General features: G+C 46.4%; 1 protein-coding gene across 3 annotated transcripts in view; it reads right to left on the bottom strand.

The window, feature by feature from the left end:
• LOC138292531 (rab11 family-interacting protein 4B-like) overlaps positions 1 to 25,715 on the bottom strand; it is a 54,192-nt gene that overhangs the window by 19,568 nt on the left and 8,909 nt on the right. For all 3 annotated transcript variants that reach the window (XM_069231179.1, XM_069231178.1, XM_069231177.1), the window contains exons 2-5: positions 23,779 to 23,918; positions 23,418 to 23,531; positions 8,292 to 8,379; positions 7,805 to 7,908 (exon numbers count right to left, since the gene is read on the bottom strand). In XM_069231179.1, coding sequence (XP_069087280.1) covers positions 7,805 to 7,908; positions 8,292 to 8,379; positions 23,418 to 23,531; positions 23,779 to 23,918 — 446 coding nt within the window. The remainder of the gene's footprint in view (positions 1 to 7,804; positions 7,909 to 8,291; positions 8,380 to 23,417; positions 23,532 to 23,778; positions 23,919 to 25,715) is intronic.

The following is a 25,715-nucleotide window of genomic DNA, read 5'->3' on the forward strand; positions in this document are numbered from 1 at the left end:
GCATTGCTGCCACCAGTCTTACAAGGTTTTCCGGGTAGCCCAGCTGCTGCCACCCCTCAGACAGTTTCTTGCCCTCCTGCTGCTTGACCTGATCAAGCCCAGGAAGGCAGAACAAAGGATTTCCTTTGTGAGAGGGAGGTAACACATTTGGAAATAGGGGTGTCTAGCTTGGGAGGGGTAGCCACTGGTTTGCTTTGAAGGGCACATTTTGTGCCGTCTGTGAATAAACTAGTCCACACTGGTTCAGGGACACCAGTCCCTGCTCAGGCATGAAACTGGACAATGGAAAGGAGGGTGACCACGCCCCTGTCCATCACGACCCCAGGGTGGTGCCCAGAGCTCCTCTGGGTGGCCACTTGATTCTGCCATCTTGAATCCAAGTTGGGCAGAGGCCTCTGGGAACATCTGAGTGGCTAGGTAACGTCACAGCCACCTCCTGATAGGTGATCCCCTTTTTAGGGCTATCTAGGGTCTCCCTCTTAGGTGGGGCCCCAGATTCGACATGCAGGATTCCTCTGCAATGTTTACTGAGAGTTCTGGCCATTGGAACCGCAAGTGGACTTCACAGGAACCTACAATCAGCAGCTCCAGTGACGACTTCGCTCTGCAACATTGTTTCTCTGGCTCCTTCCTGCAACATTTCCCCAGCTGTGCATCCTCTGAGGGCGGCAAGTCTTCTGTCTGCACCAAGAAACAAAAAAGGAATCTCCCTTGGAGTGAAGGAGTCACTCCCCTGTATCCGCAGGCACCAACTGCAACGACAACCGGCTGCGTGGGTTACGCTCTCTTGAGTGGCCCTCTTTGTCCCCTTTACCATCTGTTCAACTTTGGAGGTGGGGAGTCTTTGCCTCTCCTTGCAGGATGGTACGCCTGTGCACCGCAACTCTTACGGCTACCAAGGCTTGTTGGCTCTTCTTCCAAGGGATCCTCAGGCTCCATGTAGCCCCGGCCTCAAACACTCTTCCTTGCAATGCGTTGTCTCCTGCCTACTGCTCCAGCGACGTGGGACTACTTTCCAGGTGTGCTGAGTGGCCCTCACTGCGACTCCTGTGCCTGTGAGTTGCCTGTAGGGCCTGCATCCATGACTTCTTGCTCTCCTGACTGCTGGGAGATGCCTGGGACTTCCTTCCTTGGATTGAGTCTGCTTGAACCTTACTGGTCCCCGGCAGCTTTGCAACTTCTGTTCTGCAACGTTTGCCCTTGCCAAGGCTTGTTGGTGGTTTTTCCACACCACTGATGGACTGCAACTCTTCTTCCGACGTAGGCCATCGATTGCATTGCTTCTGGAACTCTTCCTCTGCTCCTCTGGTGCATAGCTAACATCTGGCCCTCACCATCGACCTGGTTCTGCATCTCCAGAAGGGTGGGTAGTGGCTCCTGCTCCAACCGGACACTCCAACTGGAACTGTACTGGGTCCCCTTCATTTGCAGGTCCTTTTCTGTCTAGATCCATCTTCTGTTTCTTGCTTAGGTCTTGCACAGTTCTTTCCCAACGTTTCCCTGTGAGTTTGAGAAAAACCAGGTACTTACCTCTTATCTCCTTGTCGCTGGGGGGCACTCTGGTACTTACCTTTTGGGGTTCCTCGTTCCTCCAGCACCCCTGTACAGATTCCCCTTACCTGGGTGGGGGTCTATCATTCGCATTCCATTTTTTTTTTAGTTCCCCCCTAGGGTCACTGTCATCTAAGGTTATTGCACTGTTTTCTATGGTCATTCCTGACAACTAAGTGGTATATAATACTGTGTTTACTCACCTGCTAGTGGAGTATTGCTTATATAGTATTCTAGTATTTGTGTCACTAAAATAAAGTACATTTATTTTTTTAACACCGTGTGGTTCTTTCATGTGCGTGAGTGCTGTGTGACTATAAGTAGTACTGCGTGAGCTTTGCAAGTCCCTTAGCTAAGCCTTGGCTGCTCATCCACATCTACCTCTAGAGAGCTCTGGCTTCCTAGACACTGACTACACCTCACTCATAGGGGATACCTGGACCTGGTTTAGGGTGATAATACCATAGGTGCTCACCACACACCAGGCCAGCTTCCTACAGTGCCCTCTAGGGGATGTCCTGGCCATTACAGCCCAATGCCAAGTGTATGAAGGAATGCACAAACAGTTCATTTCTGATAAAGGTTAAATGTGATGCATGGCTAAATACTTATAAGGTCCCAAAGGTGAAACCTATTTGCCATGCCAATGCTTGTTTCTCTCTTTTTTTTTTTTTATAACTCTCTCCTTTGGGAAGTAGGCGCATCTGGTGAGACCAGATCTCTCAAGAGTAGGCTATTAAATCCCCATTTGTGTGGCCAAGCCTTCAGATTATTTTTTTCTGCATTGGAGCTCGAGTGTGCCTGCTGTGCTGAAGAAGGAGACAGAGGGATGAGGACCTCCAGGAGCTAACAGCAGTAAAATGGGAGGTAGGATTAACAGTTGCTTGGGTGGAGTAGGCTTTTAAACACCTTTTTTTGTGACCGCGCTGCATATGATTTTGAATGACAGTTACAAGTGTATTGTATTATTTGTTACGGTATGGTCGTCTGCATAGCAAGGCTGTTTCTATTGTAATGTCCTCTGACTGAGGAAATGCAAAATGTTGAAGCAGTGTTCTTGGATTTTGATGTGATTTGCCATATTATTTTAAGTCAATGGCAAATTGTTGTCCTGGATTCCTGATAATTTATCTCCAAGACTTTCCCCCTCACGAGTCATTGTTACTTTGGGGTGTAGATATCAAGCTTGCAGCGTATTTATTGTATATCATCTTTGCAAGACCATGTGCACACTGAAACCCACTAATGCCGTTGGACCTACTTGGCAGTAAGTGCCCTGCCACATCCTCTTTTTGATCTAAGACCACAGTATGCAGAGGTACTATCTGTATTTCATTTAGGCAGTAGGGTATGAGAGTGACATTATAATGCTCTCTACCCTTTATTGCAGTAGACTAGTTTTATCTTGTGGGCTGGTACACCTTAACTTTTAGGTACTGTTGATATTTTTAGCCTTATCATTATGCCTTTTTATAGTACGCAGTAGACAACACTGTATGAGAGTACAGAATTTATTTCCTTTATGTGGGATGTGGTATATTTGGCTTCTCTGAAGAGCAGAAGCGGCTTGAAGTAAATAATTATATATTTATTGAGGGTACTTATTTGGACTTCATTTTTTTCCCATTACACACACAATCATATATATTGTTGTCCCCTTTTGTTGTTCTTTCTTTTTTCTCTTTTGCTTATTATATCCTCCTTTACTGGAGAAGAGGGAGGGTCACATGTGAACCTAGAAGAGATTCAGGCTGCAAACCCGTTGTTACAGGTAAATAACTTGTTTCTTTTGCAGCATGATTTTCTTCTAGATTCACATGCTGCGCAGAGATCATGTAGCAGTATTTACACTTTGCAGAGGAGGGAATGGAGTTAGAATAGTGACACATAAGCCTTCCCTATTAGACCTTTGATTGCATGGGGATACAACAGTTTATGTGACAAGATCAGGAATGACTAGAGGCTACTGTACCACGGACCTAGAGGAGATGCCTATTTATGTACTTTATTAGCATGAAACAAAGTTTTTATATTTAATTCAATTTCTGTGCTCTCAATTAGCTCTTTGTGGGAGATTGATTACACCGTTACCAACCACTAGTATGTTTTATTTCCAATTGTGTGACTGTTTTGGTATCCAAGAGTTAAATGGCATTGTCCCTTTGCACGACTCAGTTTCATGATTTACTGTCCTGTGTGTGTGTGTCTCAGGACAACTGTGCCTCTTGTTGGGTCTTTATTTCACACAAATTGCAGTTGGTACTCATTATGGAATCATGCTGCAATTCATTTTTACTTATTTATTTTTGTTTGTTGTCGAGGAGATCAAACTCAATTTGTTGTGTACTCTCCCTTCTTTAAGTCGTAAACTGGTGCCTTTGTGGAAGGTTTCTTAAAGCTTACTGTCTTGCCTTTTAAGACAAATTAGAAGTGGCTTTGAAAATCAGTCAATTTTTGTGATTTGTCCCTCTATTTGGGCCTTGTTTGGAGGTTGTGATCGGGTCCCTTCAGTACGAACCCGATCACTTTATGAAGCGGATTCGTGGACCACTTTTACATATACTCAATCGTCTCCTGAAGTCAAGCTGTGGGACCCCCTTTTAGCTGACCACATCAGATCATGGACTTGTTTTGTACACCGACTGTCATTTGAAGTCTGGTGGTGGCTCCTTTTTGTGCTCTTACTATTGTGTTCTGACCCAGGAAATGTAACATTTTGGCCTGATCACAAGCTGTCACCCCTGTATCTTCCTGGCCCATATGTGGTGTCCAAGTTTATGGTGAGAGGTCCTAGCGAGAGAATGACATGCACGGTATGAGGGAAGAAGGAAATGAATAAAAAGTAGTGCTCTACCATCATGTTGTCATAGAATATTAATGCATTATGGGACAAGCGGGACAAATAAAAAGAAGAGAAGGCCTTCACCACCAATCAGTTCCCCCTACCCAGCATTATAACGCACCCTCTGTTGATTTGAGAAATGTAGAATCCTTGCTGAATGGTTTCAAATGGGTCACATTCACCTTGCTTATGATGTACCTGTATAGGAAATCTGCCTTTTTTGCATGGTCATCCTGGATTTTTCAGCTATTGCTAGACTATATATTTTTGCCGGCTTTAGCATTCTGCGCACTTTGCCCCTCATATCCAGTAACCAAGTGCCTGTACCCCACTGCCCTTATAAAAGGGTGAAATGGCTTACTCTTAATTGTTAAATTTAGGTTGCCCTAGCATATGGCACAAAACGTACCCATAGCTTGAAAGTTAAATGCCACTAGCAGACCTCAACACCTATTGTGCGACCCACTGCAATGACAGTGCAAACATGGCTTCAGACCTAACACTATAGCCCAACTATAACGGTGCAAAACAGGCACCATAACATGTTAAAATAAATATTTTTGCAAGGTAAAAACACCCTGTTTAATTATTTGTATGTCACCCCTGTGAGCCTCAGGACATGTAGAAATTTAAAGTAATCATGTCCTCACAGTCCATAACCAGAACCCCAAAAGCAATTCTCACTGTAGGAAGGCTAGCATACCCATAGAAAAACACTGGGAAGCAATTTTAAACACCAATACTGTATCTCAAGAACTGGACCAGCTAGAAAAATAATTAAACTACATTAATAGTTATTAAAAATCCAATTCAATGGCAAAGTCATTTTTCATAAATATTAAGGAAAAGTAACTTTTAGACAGTTACCCTTTCCCTGCCTAATGTTCCTGGAGGCTAATTTGCAGTAGCTCTCCAGCAGTAGCAGAGCCAGTGATAAGCCTTCAATAGGTGTGAAATGCCTCCCAGAAGCAAACAATCAGTGGACCTGAATGGACAGAGAGGACTCCTCCGAATTTCACATAATGTGTCAGGTGGAGGACTGTGGGCATCCTTTTTTTTACCCTACAATGCCAAATCCTGCTTGACAGGTCTTTTGAGCCAGATGTAACACTTCTAACACTCATGAAAAGGAGGGTACAGGATACCAAGATAATTCACATGGATGCCCTGTCTGGTTGCTGAAGGATCCTGCTTTTGTCCTACCAGACTTCTTTCTCGGAGTTTGTTGTGGCTACAGTGCCTGCTTCAAACTATATTTAAGTGTTGGATGTGAGCGGACCCTAGGATTTTAATAGTACACTCCCCACATAACCTGGGCTCTGAGGGCTAGAGTGTAAGTGTGGCCAAAGAATTGCACCAGCTTAAAAATGCCATCACATATGGCATTTTAGGCCTGTTTGCACTAAAGCAAACAGGAACTACTGCATAATTAGGTAGGCCAGGACCTGGGAATGTTGACCTCATTGGTTTGTTCTGTGCCAAGTAGTCACTCCTACCCACTATCTAGTCATAAATGTGGCCTCATAATACACTTACCTCAGAACACTTTCTAGACCTGCAGAAGATCCAAAGGGGACTGGACCTTCTGTGTGTCACCTGAGAAAAGGTCTGGGAAGAACTAGACCTCCTTCTTCTAACCAAGCCAAAGAAAAGTGTCATAAGGCTAAGTTCCAGTTTAAGCATCAGGGATACTACAAGAAGCCTTTTCCTGGACGTACCGAGCTGACCATACACTATCGTTAGCGCTTTGTGCTTTTATTTTTCGCTATTGTTGCCTAAATGTTTCATAACTCATATCTCCAGTTCCCCCCATTTATTTTGTTTTTTTTTATTTTACTCTGTTTTTCTAATGACTTTGAAGGTTCATTCTGAGAAGGGTTGTGATTTTCCCTTGAGGTGGGTTGTTACCCACAACAAATAACCAAATTGCTTTAAAAACATACTTGTTTATTTTATTTTTTTGTGAGATGCTACATACCTCAGAATGCTACATCAAAGAACCAGATTGAGGGGTAACAAGAAACAAGCCGCATAAACAAAACAAATATATTTTGTGTGTGTTGATAATAATCAATTAGTTCATAGGTTTGATATGGGGGTATCCCTCAGGACACTTATGTCATGAAGTTCCTATTTAGAGGGACTTTGGGTCAGTCCTTTCATTCACAAGATCTGCACAAATATTCACATTTTGGTGCCGCCCACCACCGCATACAGCATGGGGCAGCCCACTACTGCCACTGGTTATCTAGCACTGCAAGTGGCAGCATGATGCCTGATCATGTGCACAACACCTAAAACAAGCATTAGGGCTGGTGGGCCAGTACTTTACTCTGCTGATACTTTTTCTTTCCATTTTCAACCAGTTTGCATTTTTTCCTCATCCATGTGTGTTTAAATGATTGTGTAGCTGTAAACCCAATTTAAAGTTAGTAGTACCTTTTCTTCTTAACAATATGAATCATACTTTCCTGTGACGTGCATTAAAACGAAGGAATAATATACTGGGAAAAATCCATATTCTTCTTTAACTTTTTATTGAAGAAGTTTGTAGGAGCCACTTGCAGGAGGTTTGTTTCCTTTTTCTTGTGGTACATGCTTGCAATAAAACATAACCATTCCATCAGCTTGTCCAGGCCAGACCCACTGGCTTTAACAATGCTTGTTCTTTTTTTAGTTTGTGCGCGTGAACCAATGGCAGATTTGCAGAGGATGATCTCAAGCTCCTATCAGGTTGGCAAGGGTGAAGGACTGACTTGAGTTGGGATGGAGCATAAACATGTGAAGATTTGTGTACAAAGCACAGAGTTTTGAATTGTGATCTCTCGTGGACTGGGTGCCAGTGCCCTGCAGGCGGGTAGCTGCAATATTGATGATATCACAAGCAAAGATACGATTATAAAGCAGAAGTGAAAATGGAAGAACCAAATGAGTGAGTGAAAAGGGACGTGGAGGGGAACACAAAAGGGGGGGGGGGGGAGATATAAAGGAACGGGGTGGACAAAGAGGGATGGGAGACAAAAAGGGACGTGCTTGCAGAAGTGTAAGCAACAGGGGTAACAAAGCGGTGGTGGGGGCTAAGGGACAAGCAAAGGGCGAGAGACAAAAAAAGGGCGAGGGACAAAGAAGGGCGAGGGACGCAGAGGGGGGAGGGAACATGTTCTCCGTCCAGGTTGGTTTTGTCAACTCAACTATGTACATAAAATAACATCCTCACTGTGTGACTCTACCAGCATGCAATCCTAGGCTGTCTGCTTGTCCTAGAGTCAGAGAGGGTCTCCATCAGTAACAAACTATCCCCGCACCACAGATAAATGCAGTGTGTCTATGAATCCAAATCATCCCAGCCCTGGAGTCTAACGCTGCGTGCACACAGCACGACAGAAAGATTTTTTTTCCTTAAATTCTCACCTCTTCACAAGTCTCTTGCTGACATTCCTCTGCCTCCTAGCAGTCTCTTCCTGCTTCAGACTCTCGCCTTCCATCTCAGACAGACGATCTTCTAAGAAGCTGAGCTGCAAAGAGTAAATCTTGTGAACACCACGACCTTCATCCCTGCCTTTCCCACAGCCTTCCCTTTGGAATCCCCACTTTTCAGACAGATGGGGGGGTGGGGCTGGGGGTGATGGGAAGGATTGGTGGAAAGGATAGGGCAAGATCCAGAAGATCCCCTCTGGCTTCCTGAGATAGTAATCAACCCCTCTGGAGTCACCAGATCCTGTGGATACTTGGAGGCCAACTGGATTACACTGCACCTCAGGTACTGTACTGGAGTATGGGGGGGAGGGGTGAATTATTTAGTATCTCACTAAGGACACTATCTTGTTGTCAGGAGGCAATTGGTTTCGAATCCCACCACTGAAACCAAGGAAAGCAACAGGAGTCAGAGAAGTCTTACCTTCTCGCTGGTCTCGCTGCACGAAGAGCAGGACCCCTCACCATCCAAGCCAGAGAGGTCGCAGGAGCTCCGCCAACTTCCAAGGCCTCTGAAATAGAATAAAAGATGGGGGAAGGTCATCCTTTGTTTAATTCCAGGACAGTTTAAGCAAGGAACAGCAGATGGTGCTCCAAAAACAATATTGGAATATTTGGCTCTGCACCAGGGGATGTATTACGTCAGCAGCACTCACAGCCCAGCCCAGCAGGTGTCTTTGTTAGACCAGGATGTGCAGCCTTGCCCCGAGTGCCCAACTGTACTGATGTAGGAATCCCTAATGCTGATTTTGGTTGTCATAGGTAAACACGGATCATGCACCTGTGCCATGACGTAGGCCTGTCTTTCAAATTGTGATCATATTGGAGCGGGAGGGGCACCCAGAGTGCTACCTTCATAGTGGTGAAGGGCTACCACCGTCACTAGGAGTTAAGCAGCAGAAGTGCAATGGTGGTAGGGTACAGTGAAGTGATCAGTAGGTGTGAACAAGTCCTTTTTAACCTGTGTAACTGGAGTGAGGCCTACATGCTCACACGTTTTCAAATTCCACTGCTGTGAGCGTACCTCATTCGTTGGCCTACATCGGTGTGGTGTGTAGTGCTGTAAAGTGCATGTGTGGGATATCTGCGCTGAGTGTATGTGTGCCTGAAGAGTAGAGCACAAATATAATTCTCTAATATAAAATGTGCGCATGTTAAATGTATGTGCTGGATATGTGTGCCTATGAATGGTACAATCATGAATGATGGAGTGTTGTGGAGTGTGTGCAAGTTGGATGCACATGTTGGGTGTATGTGTACCTGGGAGTGGTATAATGCACAAGAAATAAATTGCTAGGCAGTGCATGCATGATGAATGTATGACTAGAGGTATGTGTGCCTATGAGTTTCACAATACATGAAGGATACAGTGTTGTGCAATGTGTGCATGATAAGAGCATGTGCTGGGTGTAGGTGTGCCTATGACCATGTCAGTGCATGGAGGATACAGTGCTGTGCATTGTGTATATGCTGTAAACATACACTGGGTGTGAGAGTGCCTACAAATGATATATTGCAAGGAGGACTCCGGGTTTCATGTCCAGAGACTTAGACCTGCATGGTGAAAACAGCAGAAGGTAGATAAATCTTACCACCAGCAGGTTTTAGTGTTGCTGCATTCCTGTAAGCTGGGTTGCAGCCAGGCTTCTCCTGTACACTTCAAAAGGTTGTTCTTGGATTTACTAAGAGGTCACAAGGAAGTGGCCAGCGCACATCACAAGAAGAAAAAGAGGCTGATAAGAGAATCAGAGAGTAGGGCTAGGGACCTGGGCTAACTCTTTGACGCACATGTCGCTGTGGCTGACATCCAGGTGTGAACTCTAGTCACTCCCATGGCCAGCCTGTGTACTGGGAGTATCAGCTTTGGATTCTATGTCAGGACCGGAGGCTTCGGATTATGCTTCTCTTAACTTTACTGACAAACACAGCAGCCAATAAACAATTACTTTTTTCAAAAACTACACATCCCATGAGCCTTAGCCCACCAATCATGGCACGATACAGTCCGTAAATAGCCAGAACACAACAGTCCTTCCTCTTTCTTTGCTGCTCCAGCAGCCAGTTAAGTCACGCACGCTGCGCTCTAATGTTGTTTATACGATTAGAATTACCGAGCGCGTTTAACAGTAATTGCTGTGTTTACCGATGTAATTATAAACGTGTTATTGTATTGTAAACTTGTTCCGGAGCTCCGGCTCCCCGCGTTACTCTCCAAAAGTTTTGATTATGTGGAGTGGGAGCAGGCCGTAACAATGAGCGCTCGCTCGTGTCGGAGGACACTGTCCTCTTTTGACGCCCACGTGTGCGCACGCGCATTTTTGCCGTTCGGAAAGGTTTTCCGACCGGCTTGATGCAGCGTGAGCTCGCGGGTGGCGTCTCTCCTCATTTTGCGGCCTCAGAGCGCCCGTAGGGGCTGAAATAATACTTTATAGAGCTTTGCTCAGGGGGCTTTAGTTAATTTAAATTAATTTAGTGAATTTGAGTAGTTTTAAGGAGTTTTAGGGCAGGTGGCTCCCTCCACAATATACAAATCTTTTTTGCAAGAGTTTTCACCTGCTCAGGGTTTGCCCCCCCCCCTGTTAACTCCTCCTTTCAGACCAAGCTATATATAGCCTAAACATGGCGTACTACGCCGATGAGGAAGAGCAGTATGAGCAACTGCAGGAAACTCCCTCAGAACAACATTTGGAGGAAAGACTGGTGGAAGCACTTGGTTTCCATGTGCAAGATTCCGTGAACTGGGCATTAATACAAGCCCTCAAGCCCTTTACCCAACCTCTATCTAATTTTGCTAGAAGGGAATTTTTAGGCGAAAGTAGCCAACCTCGCATGCAGTCCGGAGATTCCGGTGAGGTGGTGGATCTTAAAGTACAGCGTTCGGGTGGCACTTCTTCTGCAGAAATTTTGTCACAAATGGCAACTTCGGTGTTGCGTGACCATGCATATGGAGGACTGCTGCCTCCCCAGAGTTCATCCTCCTTCCCTATGCAATCATCGTCACAGTCTAGCTATCACGACCCATCATCCTCTAAATCGGATTCAGACGAATCACAAATTGATCCCCAACCGTGCAAAAAGCGACGCAAGACGAAACATAGCTCTCCTAAAGAGGACTTTAATCAAGGCAAGAACCTCTTATTCTCTCCGGAGGATATCATTCACCCTCGCTCTACTGAGTGGGTTCCTCACCAAGAGGTTGCGAACTATGTTCAGGACAGGCTGCGCAAAAGTTTCGAGAAGGAGGTGCGCAACACACTTAGATCGGAGTGCCCCCGCCCCTCCCTTACGGGCAAGGTGGCAGACACTCCAGAGCTGGACCCTAATATGGCTTCCTTCCTCCGCAAATTCACTAAGGACCCAAAAAAGGGCCTAGACCGCGCTTGGAAAGGCGGTCAAGACAAATTATTAGACATATCCGGTCCGCTTACGAAAATTCTGGACTTAGCGGTAGAGTCTAAAGAAACCGAAACCCCTTTGGACACGGAAGCTATTCTTCAATGGACCCAGAGGGCTATTTGCCTCTTGGGCAACGCAAACTGCGCCATGTCAGCGGAGCGCAGACGATCTTTCCTAATTCGCTTGGACCCGAAGCTTGCCGAGTTGGCCACTAACGAAGCCGGTGCGGCGGCTAATGGAATGCTCTTCGGAGACAAATTCATCTCCAATTTGAGCAAATACGTGGCTACTTTCACAGCTCTGGATAAGGCCCAATCTAATATAAAAAAGGTTTTCAACAATGCTCTTTTTCTTCGGGCCGGACGCTTCAGGGGTCGAGCGCCGGACGAAGATTCCAGAACTCCAGGTATGCTTCCCAGGGTAACAGAGGAGGTTATTCAAACCAAGGCAATTTCTATCCGAACCGATACAGAGGGCGAGGTAGAAACTCAAGAGGATATCGTGGAGGTAATTCCATTCAAGACAGCACAAACTCAGGTGAGAATCATTCTTCCCTCAGAAGTCATATTGGGGGGCAGGATTCGTTTGTTTCTTCCGGTTTGGGAATCCATTACACAAGATCCTTGGGTTCTTCAGACGGTTCAGGGTTTCCATCTAGAATTTTACGCCACCCCAAAACAATCGAGCCTTCCTATGCCTCTCCTTTTTTCCCTCTCAGATCACAATTTCATAAAAGAAGAGATTCTCTCTCTCATTCAGAAAGGAGCGGTGGTGGAATCATCACCTCACCCTCGAGGTTTCACCAGCACTATCTTTTTGGTGCAGAAGAAGGGCGGCGGAGCCAGACTAGTCCTGAATTTAAAGAACTTCAATTCCTGGATGGTGTACCGCCATTTCAAAATGGAGGGTATTCACCTTCTCAGGGATCTTTTGAGGGACAAGGACTGGATGGTTCGACTAGATCTCAAAGACGCCTATCTCTCAGTCCCAATCTTCGCTCCCCACAGACGTTTCCTCCAATTCCAATGGGGTTCCCAGTGGTTCGAATTCAAAGTACTTCCGTTCGGCCTCTCCTCAGCGCCCTGGTGTTTCACCAAACTTCTCCGACCAGTGGTGCAATATTTGAGAGAAAGAGGAGTACGCCTAATTATTTATCTGGACGATATTCTCATCATGGCCCAGGAAAAAGATCTGGTGCTGACTCACCTCAATTGGACAATAAAATTACTCCAAGACCTCGGGTTTGTCCTGAATTCAGAGAAGTCCAGCCTGATTCCTTCGCAGAGCATGGATTTTCTGGGTTTTCAGATAGATTCTCTAACATCATTACTAATTCTCCCGATCAACAAACGGAATTTGATCAAGAAGGAGTTGAGGAGAGCGCTTGCCTCTCCGACTATATCCTTGAGGACATTAGCTCGCCTTGTCGGCCTTCTGGCATCATCCATTCAGGCGATCTTCCCGGGGCCTCTACACTACAGAGCTCTTCAGAGATTGAAGATTCGCCACCTTCAGAGAGGCCTCCAGTATTCAGAGTTGGTTCCCCTCTCAGAGGAAGCCAAGATAGAGATTTCGTGGTGGCTGGACCACATGGATGCATGGAATGGCAGAGCGATTTTTCCCTCCTCTCCAGACATAGTGATAGAGTCGGATGCCAGCCGGTGGGGCTGGGGAGCTCGGTGCGGCCAGGTGGAGACAGGAGGCCGCTGGTCCCCGGGGGAGTTATCTTATCACATCAACTGCCTGGAACTTCTGGCAGGATCTTTCGCCATAAAATCATTGGCTCCCCGCCGGGCTCATTGCTGCATCCTCCTGCGGATGGACAATGTCTCCGCAGTGAGGTACATCAATCGGCTAGGCGGAACCAGATCTCGGCTCCTAGCGGAGATAGCGAAAGAATTCTGGCATTTTTGCCTCAATCAGAGAATTGCAGTAATAGCGGAATACATTCCGGGCAGCATCAATACGACTGCGGACTGGAACTCTCGTTTCCTCCGAGATGGGAGCGATTGGATGCTCAATCGGAACATTTTTCAAGCCCTTCAATTTCGTTGGGGGACATGTCAAATGGATCTTTTTGCATCCCGTCTGAACAGTCAGGTTCCCTGTTTCTTCAGTTGGAGGCCGGATCCTCAAGCGAAGGGGACGGACGCATTCATGCAGTTATGGCCAGAAGTCCTTCTCTATGCCTTTCCACCCTTTGTGATGATCCCGCGCGTCCTGGCACAAGTGCGTCGCCAACGCTCAGAGATCATTCTGGTGACTCCCTGGTGGAGTGCTCAGCCATGGTTCCCTTCCGCAATGAATCAGTCATGCGACTTTCCGGTGAAAATTCCATGGTCAAAGGACCTTCTATTGGATCCATCGAGCAGTTTTCACCCATTGGTGTTACAGGGCCTGTTAATCCTGATGGCCTGGAGACTTTCAGGCAACGATGGCAAGTGCCGGGAGTTTCGGAATCAGCACTGTTTTTCTTATCCCAATCTTGGGCCCCCTCCACACACAAAAGATATGAGCAAGCCTGGAGGAGATGGTTACGTTGGTGCGATTCAAGGAGTTTGGATCCCCTGGGGTCAGAGATTCATGTCATAGCCAATTTTTTATCTGATTTGGCTTCCCAGGGTTTGGCTTATAGGACAATTAACAATTGTCGTTCAGCCCTTTCGGCGGGTCATCCACACATTCAAGGGAAACCGGTAGGTGAGCATCCATTGATTTGTAAGTTACTTAGGGGTATCCGTATGGTAAAACCCCCACAACCAAAATACACCACCTTGTGGGATGTTAACATTATTTTACGTTTCCTTGAGAACTGGCCAGACAATGACGACCTATCTCGTAAACAACTGTCTGCAAAATTGACTATGCTTTTATGCTTATTATCATGCAGAAGGGTGTCAGATGTTAAAGCTCTGGATCTAACAGGTAGAGTATTCACTCCTAATGGAGTATCCTTTTCCATTTCGAGACGTACAAAAACCTTATCCAAATGCATTTCTTACCCATCGTTTCCACATAACAAGAAGCTATGTGTCGTTCAATGTTTGAAGAGTTACGAAAGGGTCACACAGGATCTCAGACAGAATGCTTCGGGGCAACTGTTGATTTCCTTACAGAAACCGTTTAAACCTGTCACTGCGGCAACATTAGCCCGATGGATCAAGTGGCTTTTAGCCGAATCAGGCATTGACATAAGTGTGTTCGGGGCTCATTCAGTTAGAGGAGCCATGGCCTCCAAAGCCTATGCGACAGGAGCCAGGTTGGAGGACATCATGGCTGCAGCTGATTGGTCTAGTGATTCTACATTTAAGGTTTTCTATCATAAGCCTATTGTGGATGTGGTATCGGAGGTGGTAAACAGACTTTGAACTAGCATAATCCGAAGCCTCCGGTCCTGACATAGAATTAAAAAATTTCTAGCTGTCGCGTCAAGAATTTTAGATTCTATTAAGGACACGGAGGCGAGGATTATCCCACCCAATATGTTTATCTATGCTATCAATGTTGTTATTGTTTAATGATCACTTAAGACAGTAATATGAGTATGATTAATTGTTCCAATTGAAATAATGAGAATCATATACCCACCCAGGTTATTTTCGATATTAGTGGTTTGTGTTTTTCGTTTGTTTCAGGAACATCCAATGCGACTTCATGAAGGACTCCAATGAAGCAGGTGTTGAGTGTTCATCTTTCAGTTTTCTGAGGATCTTATCAAGAATTGGAAAGAGTTCGTTATCAAGTTGGCAAGTTCGCATGTTTGAACTGTTTCGCAAAGAAAGAGGAAGGACTGTTGTGTTCTGGCTATTTACGGACTGTATCGTGCCATGATTGGTGGGCTAAGGCTCATGGGATGTGTAGTTTTTGAAAAAAGTAATTGTTTATTGGCTGCTGTGTTTGTCAGTAAAGTTAAGAGAAGCATAATCCGAAGCCTCCGTGTCCTTAATAGAATCTAAAATTCTTGACGCGACAGCTAGAAAATTTTTAAGTCTCTTCTGCTGTGACAGAACGCTTTCAAGAGGAAGAGAGAGCAGAGGAGTGGAGCTTCAGAAGAAACAGAACCTCAACATAAAACGTCAAAGATTCTGAAGCACATTTGGTGTCCGGAAATGAACTACAAGAAAGGGGGTTTGAGAACCACCCCCCAAAAAGCTGTCATCTGCCAAGTAACCTTACTGCTGTGTGAGGGGAAGAAACTCTGCAAGACTTCTGCCTGTTACCAGGGTTGAGGTCCCAGGACTGCTTGTCTCCCTACTGGGTGAGGGGACATCACCAAGGGAAACAAAGACCACCTGCCCTGGAGCATCAGTGCCTGCCAAGACCAGCGTACCGTCTGAGGAAGAGGAGAGCATTTGTGGCGGGTGAGAGGGGAGCAAGGCACAGTGGGGAGCACCTCCGAGTGGACTCCCTTTACAAGTTGGGAGGAAACTGCTGCTGCACCATGACCCAAGAAAGGATCATCTCAGCCACCTCCCATGAGGAGACGACCAGGCACTTACCACACAGGAGGAGCCGCAGAGTGTCTGTGGTCACTTCGGAAGCACAACTTACCAGAACTCATCTGCAGCCAGTGTGAGCACTCCAGATACCTCACGCCTGCCGGTGCAGGTAAGACTGGTCTCAGGCCTGTCAGCCCAGGGGGAACTTGCTGCTAAACTAGTGATTTAACACTATTGACTTTAAATTAGAATCAAAGTGGACACATGAGCCTCAGACTACTAGTGGGGCATACCCTGGATGTTACCAATAGTAAATGGGAAACAACCACTAGTGCGAAGAGGGAGTGGGACAGGGGACCACCAAAGACACACCATAGCCCTGATCTCAGAGGGGATTATGTTATTGTTTATGAATGTTGTATATTTCCTTTGTGTAGGTAGCAGTCGAAATACAATATGTTCTTTTCATAAAAGTATTTGGCTGGACAATGATGTATGGGTGTGGAGTTGTAAGCCGCATTCACTAATCTGTAGCTACCCCTTTCCCCTCCCCCCGATGAAGCCTTGGACTGCTTGGACCACACGGTCAGAAAAGGTACTTGGCGCAGCTGCTCAAGATCTAGAATAGGTCGAGCCCTGGAACATCAGGAGTAAAAAGCCTCAACCTCCACAGTTGGGCCAAGCAGCCCCTGCATGTCCTGTGGGCCTCTGAAAGGGGTTCTGATAAGGTCCATTGTCTATTCTTAATGATTCATGGATGCCATTTGCAACTATTCCTTTTCTGTTACTTGCTGAAAAGCAGTCATGTTCACAATGTCCACTTCTGAATATCTGGCGCAGGAATCAATGACCAAGTGCAGTTGCCTTCAATCAGGAAGTGCACAGAAATTTTCACTGAAGGGGAGCCAAGAAGCATTGCTTGCTTCTTCCTTCATTATTGGCATTGGTGCATCTGGGCTTCCAGTTGCTTAGCATATCGGGCAACTGGCTCAGTATTTTTTATTATCTGGCTATCCATACTTGGGTACAACTTTCCCCAATAGTGGGGGGTATGATCTTCAAAATATCCTGGTGACTGTGGTGCACAAGATGGACTATACATGTTCCTTTAGATACAGTAGTACTATTGTCTTTGACCCCTCCGATAAAATGCCTTCCATGGTCAAGTTGAGTTCTTCCAACACCCATCAAAGAGCCATCATTGTCTGTTGACTTTCCGTATCTTGATTTTTCATTTGACTTGAAGTTTTTTCATGCCTTTTACTTTGATGCTCTCAACGCAAAAAAGTGGTGTTCTGTTTTTCTAAGGCCCCTGGCTCTTTGTTAGGTGTCCGAGTGGATCCATTAGCGTGACTAAGTTAGGGATGAACCTCCCACAGAGGGTGGCCATCCCGAGGAAGTTCCTCACTTCCAATGTGTTTTTTTTTTTTTTTTTTTTTTACATCCCTGGTATCTTTAGTCTTCTGAGGAGTCTATGCTCATGCCATGTTGGGAGAATACATATCCCATGGTGTAGAATGTATCCATGAGAAATACACCCGATAGTGTAGCATGAGGACACAGACTGAGATCCTCTGCAGAGTGCCTCTCAGGCTCTGCTCATGCTCTGTGATCAGCTTCACATAGATGAGTATACCATGGTTGGCATTCTCTGATTGTGTTCTGGGACACAGCCGCAGTTCATTTGTCTCTCAGAAGGCCCAGGTTGGTGGAAAATGTAATTATGTAATGACTTGCTTCATCTAGTTAAAGCTGGTACTAGCCTGATTTTAAGTCTAATTTAGAAAAACCACAGAGCACTGTTGAGGTTGTGAAGTACGTCATCAGTCATGGGGGTGATTTGAGGCCCGTTCCTTATGGCCTGGTTAAGCAGCCTTGTAGAAATACAAATTCACATGGCTCCTGCTGTTTCGATTTCATTGTTATAACCATGGGGACATCTCGAGTACATAAAGCTCTCACAGCGTGCGCAGTTCGTGCTCCACCAAGGGCCTTGGTCAGAAAAGTAATCGACTGTTTCTGGGACATGGGGTGAATCCAATACTCGTATTGTAAGTGAACAGGTCTCCCCTGGGGGCATCCATGCCCTTTGAAGATGTGATTAAACCCCCTTTAGTATGTCCTCGGTGCCCACAGTGAGCACTTGGTGTGCAAACGTGTTGAGCGTTAATGTCTCTGCTGTGTGGAAGTTCATTGGAGCGCCTGCCCCACTTTTAGTGACAAAACGTTGCATCTGTAGGATGTGAACTTGCCGGTCAGAAGATTAGGTTCAGTATTTCTATGTGTGTAGATGTGTGTAGGAAAGTACCATCTTGCCTGGCATGTTACCCCCATATTTCACTGTATATATGTTGTTTTAGTTGTATGTGTCACTGGGACCCTGCCAGCCAGGGACCCAGTGCTCATAAGTGTGCCCTTTATGTGTTACCTGTGTGATGACTAACTGTCTCACTGAGGCTCTGCTAACCAGAACCTCAGTGGTTATGCTCTCTCATTGCTTTCCAAATTGTCACTAACACGCTAGTGACCAATTTCACCAATTTACATTGGCATACTGGAACACCCTTATAATTCCCTAGTATATGGTACTGAGGTACCCAGGGTATTGGGGTTCCAGGAGATCCCTATGGGCTGCAGCATTTCTTTTGCCACCCATAGGGAGCTCTGACAATTCTTACACAGGCCTGCCATTGCAGCCTGAGTGAAATAACGTCCACGTTATTTCACAGCCATTTACCACTGCACTTAAGTAACTTATAAATCACCTATATGTCTAACCTTTACCTGGTAAAGGTTGGGTGCTAAGTTACTTAGTGTGTGGGCACCCTGGAACTAGCCAAGGTGCCCCCACATTGTTCAGGGCAAATTCCCCGGACTTTGTGAGTGCGCGGACACCATTACACGCGTGCACTATACATATGTCACTACATATGTATAGCGTCACAATGGTAACTCCGAACATGGCCATGTAACATGTCTCAGATCATGGAATTGTCACCCCAATGCCATCCTGGCATTGGGGAGACAATTCCATGATCCCCTGAGTCTCTACCACAGACCCGGGTACTGCCAAACTACCTTTCCCGGGGTTTCACTGCAGTTGCTGCTGCTGCCAACCCCTCAGACAGGTTTCTGCCCTCCTGGGGTCCAGCCAGGCTTGGCCCAGGAAGGCAGAACAAAGGCCTTCCTCAGAGAGACGGTGTTACACCCTCTCCCTTTGGAAAAAGGTGTCAGGGCTGGGGAGGAGTAGCCTCCCCCAGCCTCTGGAAATGCTTTGATGGGCACAGATGGTGCCCATCTCTGCATAAGCCAGTCTACACCGGTTCAGGGATCCCCCAGCCCTGCTCTGGCGCGAAACTGGACAAAGGAAAGGGGAGTGACCACTCCCCTGACCTGCACCTCCCCTGGGAGGTGCCCAGAGCTCCTCCAGTGTGCTCCAGACCTCTGCCATCTTGGAAACAGAGGTGCTGCTGGCACACTGGACTGCTCGGAGTGGCCAGTGCCAGCAGGTGACGTCAGAGACTCCTTCTGATAGGCTCTTACCTGTGTTGCTAGCCTATCCTCCTGCCTAATTAGCCAAACCTCCTTTTCTGGCTATTTAGGGTCTCTGCTTTGGGGAATTCTTTAGATAACGAATGCAAGAGCTCATCAGAGTTCCTCTGCATCTCTCTCTTCACCTTCTGCCAAGGAATCAACCGCTGACTGCTCTGGACGCCTGCGAAACTGCAACAAAGTAGCAAAGACGACTACTGCAACCTTGTATCGCTGATCCGGCCGCCTTCTCAACTGTTTTCCTGGTGGTGCAAGCTTTGGGGGTAGTCTGCCTCCTCTCTGCACTAGAAGCTCCGAAGAAATCTCCTGTGGGTCGACGGAATCTTCCCCCTGCAACCGCAGGCACCAAAAGACTGCATCCCCGGTCCTCTGGGTCCCCTCTCAGCACGACGAGTGTGGTCCCTGGAACTCGGCAACTCTGTTCAAGTGACTCCCACAGTCCAGTGACTCTTCAGTCCAAGTTTGGTGGAGGTAAGTCCTTGCCTCACCACTTTAGACTGCATTGCTGGGTACCGCGTAATTTGCAGCTGCTCCGGCTCCTGTGCACTCTTCCAGGATTTCCTTTGTGCACAGCCAAGCCTGGGTCCCCAACACTCTAACCTGCAGTGCACGACCTCCTGAGTTGTCCTCCGGCGTCGAGGGACCTTCTTTTGTGACTTCGGGTGAGCTCCGGTTCACTCTTCTTCGTAGTGCCTGTTCCGGCACTTCTGCGGGTGCTGCTTGCTTCTGAGTGGGCTCCTTGTCTTGCTGGGTGCTCCCTCTGTCTCCTCACGCAATTGGCGACATCCTGGTCCCTCCTGGGCCACAGCAGCATCCAAAAACCCTAACCGCGACCCTTGCAGCTAGCAAGGCTTGTTTGCGGTCTTCCTGCACGGAAACACCTCTGCAAGCTCCTTCACGACGTGGGACATCCATCCTCCAAAGGGGAAGTTCCTAGTCCTCTTCGTTCTTGCAGAATCCACAGCTTCTACAATCCAGTGGCAGCTTCTTTGCACCCTCAGCTGGCATTTCCTGGGCATCTGCCCACTCCCGACTTGAGTGTGACTCTGTGACTTGGTCCCCTTGTTCCACAGGTACTCTCGTCTGGAAATCCATTGTTGTTGCATTGCTGGTGTTGGTCTTCCTTGCAGAATTCCCCTATCACGACTTCTGTGCTCTCTGGGGAACTTAGGTGCACTTTACACCTACTTTTCAGGGTCTGGGGGTGGGCTATTTTTCTAACCCTCACTGTTTTCTTACAGTCCCAGCGACCCTCTACAAGCTCACATAGGTTTGGGGTCCATTCGTGGTTCGCATTCCACTTCTAGAGTATACGGTTTGTGTTGCCCCTACACATATGTGCTCTCATTGCAATCTATTGTGACTGTACATTGCTTGCATTGCTTTCTATTGCTATTACTGCATATTTTTGGTCTTGCGTACTTATATCTTGTGTATATTTGCTATCCTCATACTGAGGGTACTCACTGAGATACTTTTGGCATATTGTCATAAAAATAAAGTACCTTTATTTTTAGTATATCTGTGTATTGTGTTTTCTTATGATATTGTGCATATGACACCAGTGGTATAGTAGGAGCTTTACATGTCTCCTAGTTCAGCCTAAGCTGCTCTGCTAAGCTACCTTTTCTATCAGCCTAAGCTGCTAGACACCTCTTCTACACTAATAAGGGATAACTGGACCTGGTGCAGAGTGTAAGTACCCCTTGGTACCACTACAAACCAGGCCAGCCTCCTACAATGTGTCTTCATTTTCATGTGCGGCGGGCACAGGCTTAGATGTCGGAATTTGTGGATACATGATATATTCTCTGACACACCTGTGTCTGTAAGGGTGTGCAGTTGCATCCTAGTATGCATACATTGCAGGTGTGTTGCTGTGCATACTGCATCCAACTCCAAAGGCTTTAACACATTCTCTCTTGCCAGGAGAGGGGCTCCTCCTCGAGATAGACTTTGGCCTGGACTGATGGCGCGCGACAGCTCATGTGACCTGCCTCATCCAATGACATGCCTGGTTTTCGATATCAGCCACCATGGCACGAAGGCCTGCACCCTTGGATCAGTAGTGCCCTTACTTTTTTCCTGCAAGTTGCCCTTTGCGAGGATGGCATGGGATAGTGCAGTTGTGCATAGAACCGGTTGATGGATTGGTTTACATTCATGTTTGCTTTTCATAGCTTGAACTAGACGTAGATAAGGCTCAACTGCGGGTTGAAGCGGGCCTCCGTCTTTGCCCTCTGTATTGGTCACGTCTTAGTACAGTTTGAATATTTCTTTGCCTGCGAAGTGCAGTTGCAGGGAACTTCTTACACCTTTGTCTGTTTCTTTTGTCGCATTAAAATCATTTTTCAGCCTGTCCTGCCATATATGCCATCATGGCACTGCTGTTGGTGGGCCAGAGCGCTTGCTGAATGGAGGTAACAGGTTTCCTGCTGCTGTACCTACCTGGAGGTCGGGTGTTGGAAAGGAGTCTCCACTTGTTGGGTGGTTCCTCTGGGGCTCATTCCCCTGGTTTGCTCAGCGTCTTGTCCCGGAGTGGTGCTCTGGCCCTCCTCCGCTGTGTTGCCACTGTCACTCACAGCGGCATGTGGTGAGTGGCGAGAACAGCAGTCAAGAGGCCAGGTAATGGGGCCGGGCCTGTGCAAGTGGTCCACCTAAAGTCCAGCGATGGTGCTGCCCTCGTGCAGTGTAGTGCTGTGGCTTGGTGCACAGTCAGGCTTCTCAGTAGGTTATTTCCGCCTAGACTGAGGCAGCCCATTGTATTAATGTCTTCTTGTTCTTTGTTTTGAATCTTCCTTCCACTCCGGTTTGTAGTGAATGTTTGATTTATTATTGTATATGCATTCCATGGCATCTCTTTCTCATTAGTGCCAGAGCCAAAGCTAGTTATCCCTTCACTTTGTGCAAGTCACATCCCTGCCGCAAACTTTTGTTCCTCTCACTCCTGTTCCTGTTCCTCCTCCTCCCACCACTGCCACTGCTGCACAGCAAGTGGGTGGTGCATTTGCTGCTGGAAAGAAGCCGGTAGTGACACAGTGACAAAGCGTGCCACCCAAGGAGAGGAACCCCATCTCAAATGTGCTCTTCCGGGCCTGCGCCACAAATCCAGGTGTCAGTGCCATCTTAAAGGACCCAAACAAGAAATGTTTGGGGCACCCCTGTTTGGAACTACTTTAAATATACAATGCACTTCCGATAATTCAAGCCAACTTGATGCCAAATAAAATGTAATTTTAAGTTAAACTCCCAGAACCGGGGACATGTTTAAAAAAAAAAAAGCCAAAACCTCAAACTGACTGGTGCCCCCCAGTCAAAAAGCACCGAAAGAAAACTTGAGCAAGCTTTGAAGACATTCCTTTTTTCATTTGGATCTATATTTTATGTCCTGCGATGACAATACTTTAAGTAGAGTTCAGTGTCTAACCAGCTTGTTCCTCCCACTGTAGAAAAGACAAAGTAAGTGCAAATTGGTAGATGTTTATTGGACTAATACACAATATCAATCTAAGAAGCATGGACATTGCACTTCAAGTTAAAGGTTTAGTTGCTGGTCCGGCAATGTGGCTTGGTGAGGGCAGTCTTCAGATCTCTAGTGCCAGCCACAGCCAAACATTAATGTCTCCCGCCTGATCAGCTGATGATGTTACAGGGGGAGCCAGGAACACGCAGGGGAGCTCCACCTCGTCACCCACATTGCGGGGACCGAACCGGGCCTACTCGTGGCACTGGGACTTTGAGCTATGCATTAAGGCACACACTTGACACTCAGTAAGCATGCTTTTGACTGTTGCTCGTGGTCCGCCCAGCCCCCTTTTGTAATCTCCCTTTGGCTTGCATGGAATACAGGTTAGTGGGCGTCACCTATGAACTGCCTAGTGCCATATGGCACACTATGGGCCCCACCAACACGCTGATGACACTGGCTCCCATACAATCAGGTGTCCCAGTTAAGAGCAATAATTAACTTTCCTTTCTCTGGGTTCTGTTATTTCAGCAGCACTCCCAGCTATGGCCAGCAGGTGTCACTGTAAGGGCAGTACTTCACCCCCGTCTCCCCCCAACCCCCCTCCCCATCTCCCAATTAGGAGTGCCGCCTTTCCCAAAGAAAAATATCGACCATTTCTTCACATTCAAACACCCCCTCCCCGTGGACTCCTCACCGAGCAGGGCTGCGCCTCTGAAGGTTGGGGCTCTCGACTTCACCATAGTCTTCAAACTGGTCCTCATGGATAGTGGGGAGGTCAAATGTTTCGGGCCACACAGCCTGGAAACTTCTGCGGGCGGAAAGAAACAGGCAAACTTAACAATGAGGCCAGGAATGGGAATGAGTAAAACTCCAGTGAAGTGTGCGAGGCAGGGGTAAAGAATGCGCGTGGCTCTACTGAAGTCAGACATTGGTATATAAGAAACGAGACCCCATTCAAGTGCGTAAGGCAAGTGGTACAGAAGGAGTGAGAGAATGAATACAACTCTACTGAAGTTCAAGACGCCTGCGATTGGCAATGAGCCCCCCTATTGTACCCGTTCAGGTGAGTGGACTCCAGGGGGCTCGTCACACCCTTGCCAAGGTGCTCAATAGTGAATTTCTCCTCGAAGTCGCCCGCTCCGCTTTGAGTCTCTTCTCCATCACCGGCCGGGCTGCGGGTAACATTAGGTGGAATCTGCAGAGAAAGGAAATATTTGGAGGTGTGAATCGTATGAGGTGAGTCGCCATCACATAGCACCTGACTTGGAAGCATAAAAACACAATGACCCTCTCGCCCACGACTCTCCCGCTCAACCAGGTTGCCCGATCGCCAGCAGCCTTGGATTTCAACGTCCAAGATGGTACACAATCTATGTCGTCCATCTGCACAATAGGAAACAATGTACGAGTCACTGCTCTCAGTCCACTGCCACAGAATATCCATAAGCCTTACATTCTTCACCTCTGTGTTATTGCACTCATCCACATACAAGTAAAACAAACGTATTGCCAACATGTTCGTTCCTACAGAGTTACCCATGAAAGTTCATTAGGGTTCTCAGTATTTCTCCATCTATTGTGGGTGTTCAATATAAAACCAAAAACATTTTAAAAGTACCTCAACCCAGGTTGTGTGTGGTGGTCTGTGTGCCACCACACATTCATCAAGGTCTTGGGGGTCATAGTAAACTTCTAATCTTGTGTGACTCCAAGTTTAGAACTGCAGATCTGAAAGATCTGATTGACAACCACAAGAGAAAAATGTCTCCTGCTGTAGCCGTTTCAGGATGCGGAGCATGGTCCCTGCATCCTGAAAATAACAAGCACTGGCACAGCCAATAGGTTTAACTTATGCAAGACCTATTGTCTTTGTCAATTTTTTGAGGCAGCACAGGCTGCTGTGCAACACAGCTTAAAGGAAAAGGAAAAAAAGGAGCTACAATGCGGCTAACGATGGATGCTTGATATCTCTCTTATTTTCTTTACTTTCAGCCATGCTGCTGTACAATATGGCTCAAAAACACTGAAAGCCAGTAGCTCGTAGACAAGACCTATTGGCTTTGACAACTTTTTTGTGACATAAGTAGAGGAAGAAAACTAAACCATGGGAAAGAAAGACACAGCTTTCAGAAATCCTGTTCAGAATTGCATATAGTTTAATAAAACAGCATCATACAAGTCTCTAATATTATATTATTTTATAAAGTGCTACTCTTACCGACTTTCTTGTATTTTAGGACATTCGACCTATGTGTGGGGACAAGTCTAACAATAAAATGTGCATCGTGACGCGTACCTACTGGCTCCTGTTTACCATGATAGAAAACACATTCGCTGGAACCATACAATCTAATCCCAGCTGCCTGTACACAGACTTATCATGAGAAAATGTACAAACGTACAGTAATATGTGTTTGGTGAACCAAATGTACAACAGCTATGTTTCCTCAGTATATAAATTACCTGTAGCCGTAAATTAAAATATTTTGAAGGCTCGATTTGTTAACGTAGAAAGGGACATTGTACGAAGTTGGCTCTGTATATACTATCTCAAAGTGAGAGATAGTGTGCACAGAATCCAAGGATTCCCCTTAGAGGTAAGATATTGGCAAAATTAGATAATACTAATGCTCTATTTTGTGGCAGTGTGGTCGAGCAGTATGCTTATCAGAGGGTAGTGTTAAGCATTTGTTGTACACACACAGGCAATAAATGAGGAACACACACTCAGAGACTTAACTCCAGGCCTAATAGGTTTTTATATAGAAAAATATATTTTCTTAATTTATTTTAGAACCACAAGATTTAAGAGTTTGAAGTAAATATGTAAAATGCAAGGTACCCCACACAGGTAAGTAAGGAACTTTGAATTAGAGCAGTAACATACACAGTTTTAGTTAAAATGGCAATAAGCTATTTTAAAAGTGGACTCTGCAAAAATCAACAGTTCCTGGGGGAGGTAAGTATTGGTTAGTTTCTCAGGTAAGTAAGA

This window comes from Pleurodeles waltl, chromosome 4_2 (genome assembly GCF_031143425.1).
Source record: "Pleurodeles waltl isolate 20211129_DDA chromosome 4_2, aPleWal1.hap1.20221129, whole genome shotgun sequence".
NCBI classification, from domain to species: Eukaryota; Metazoa; Chordata; class Amphibia; order Caudata; family Salamandridae; genus Pleurodeles; species Pleurodeles waltl.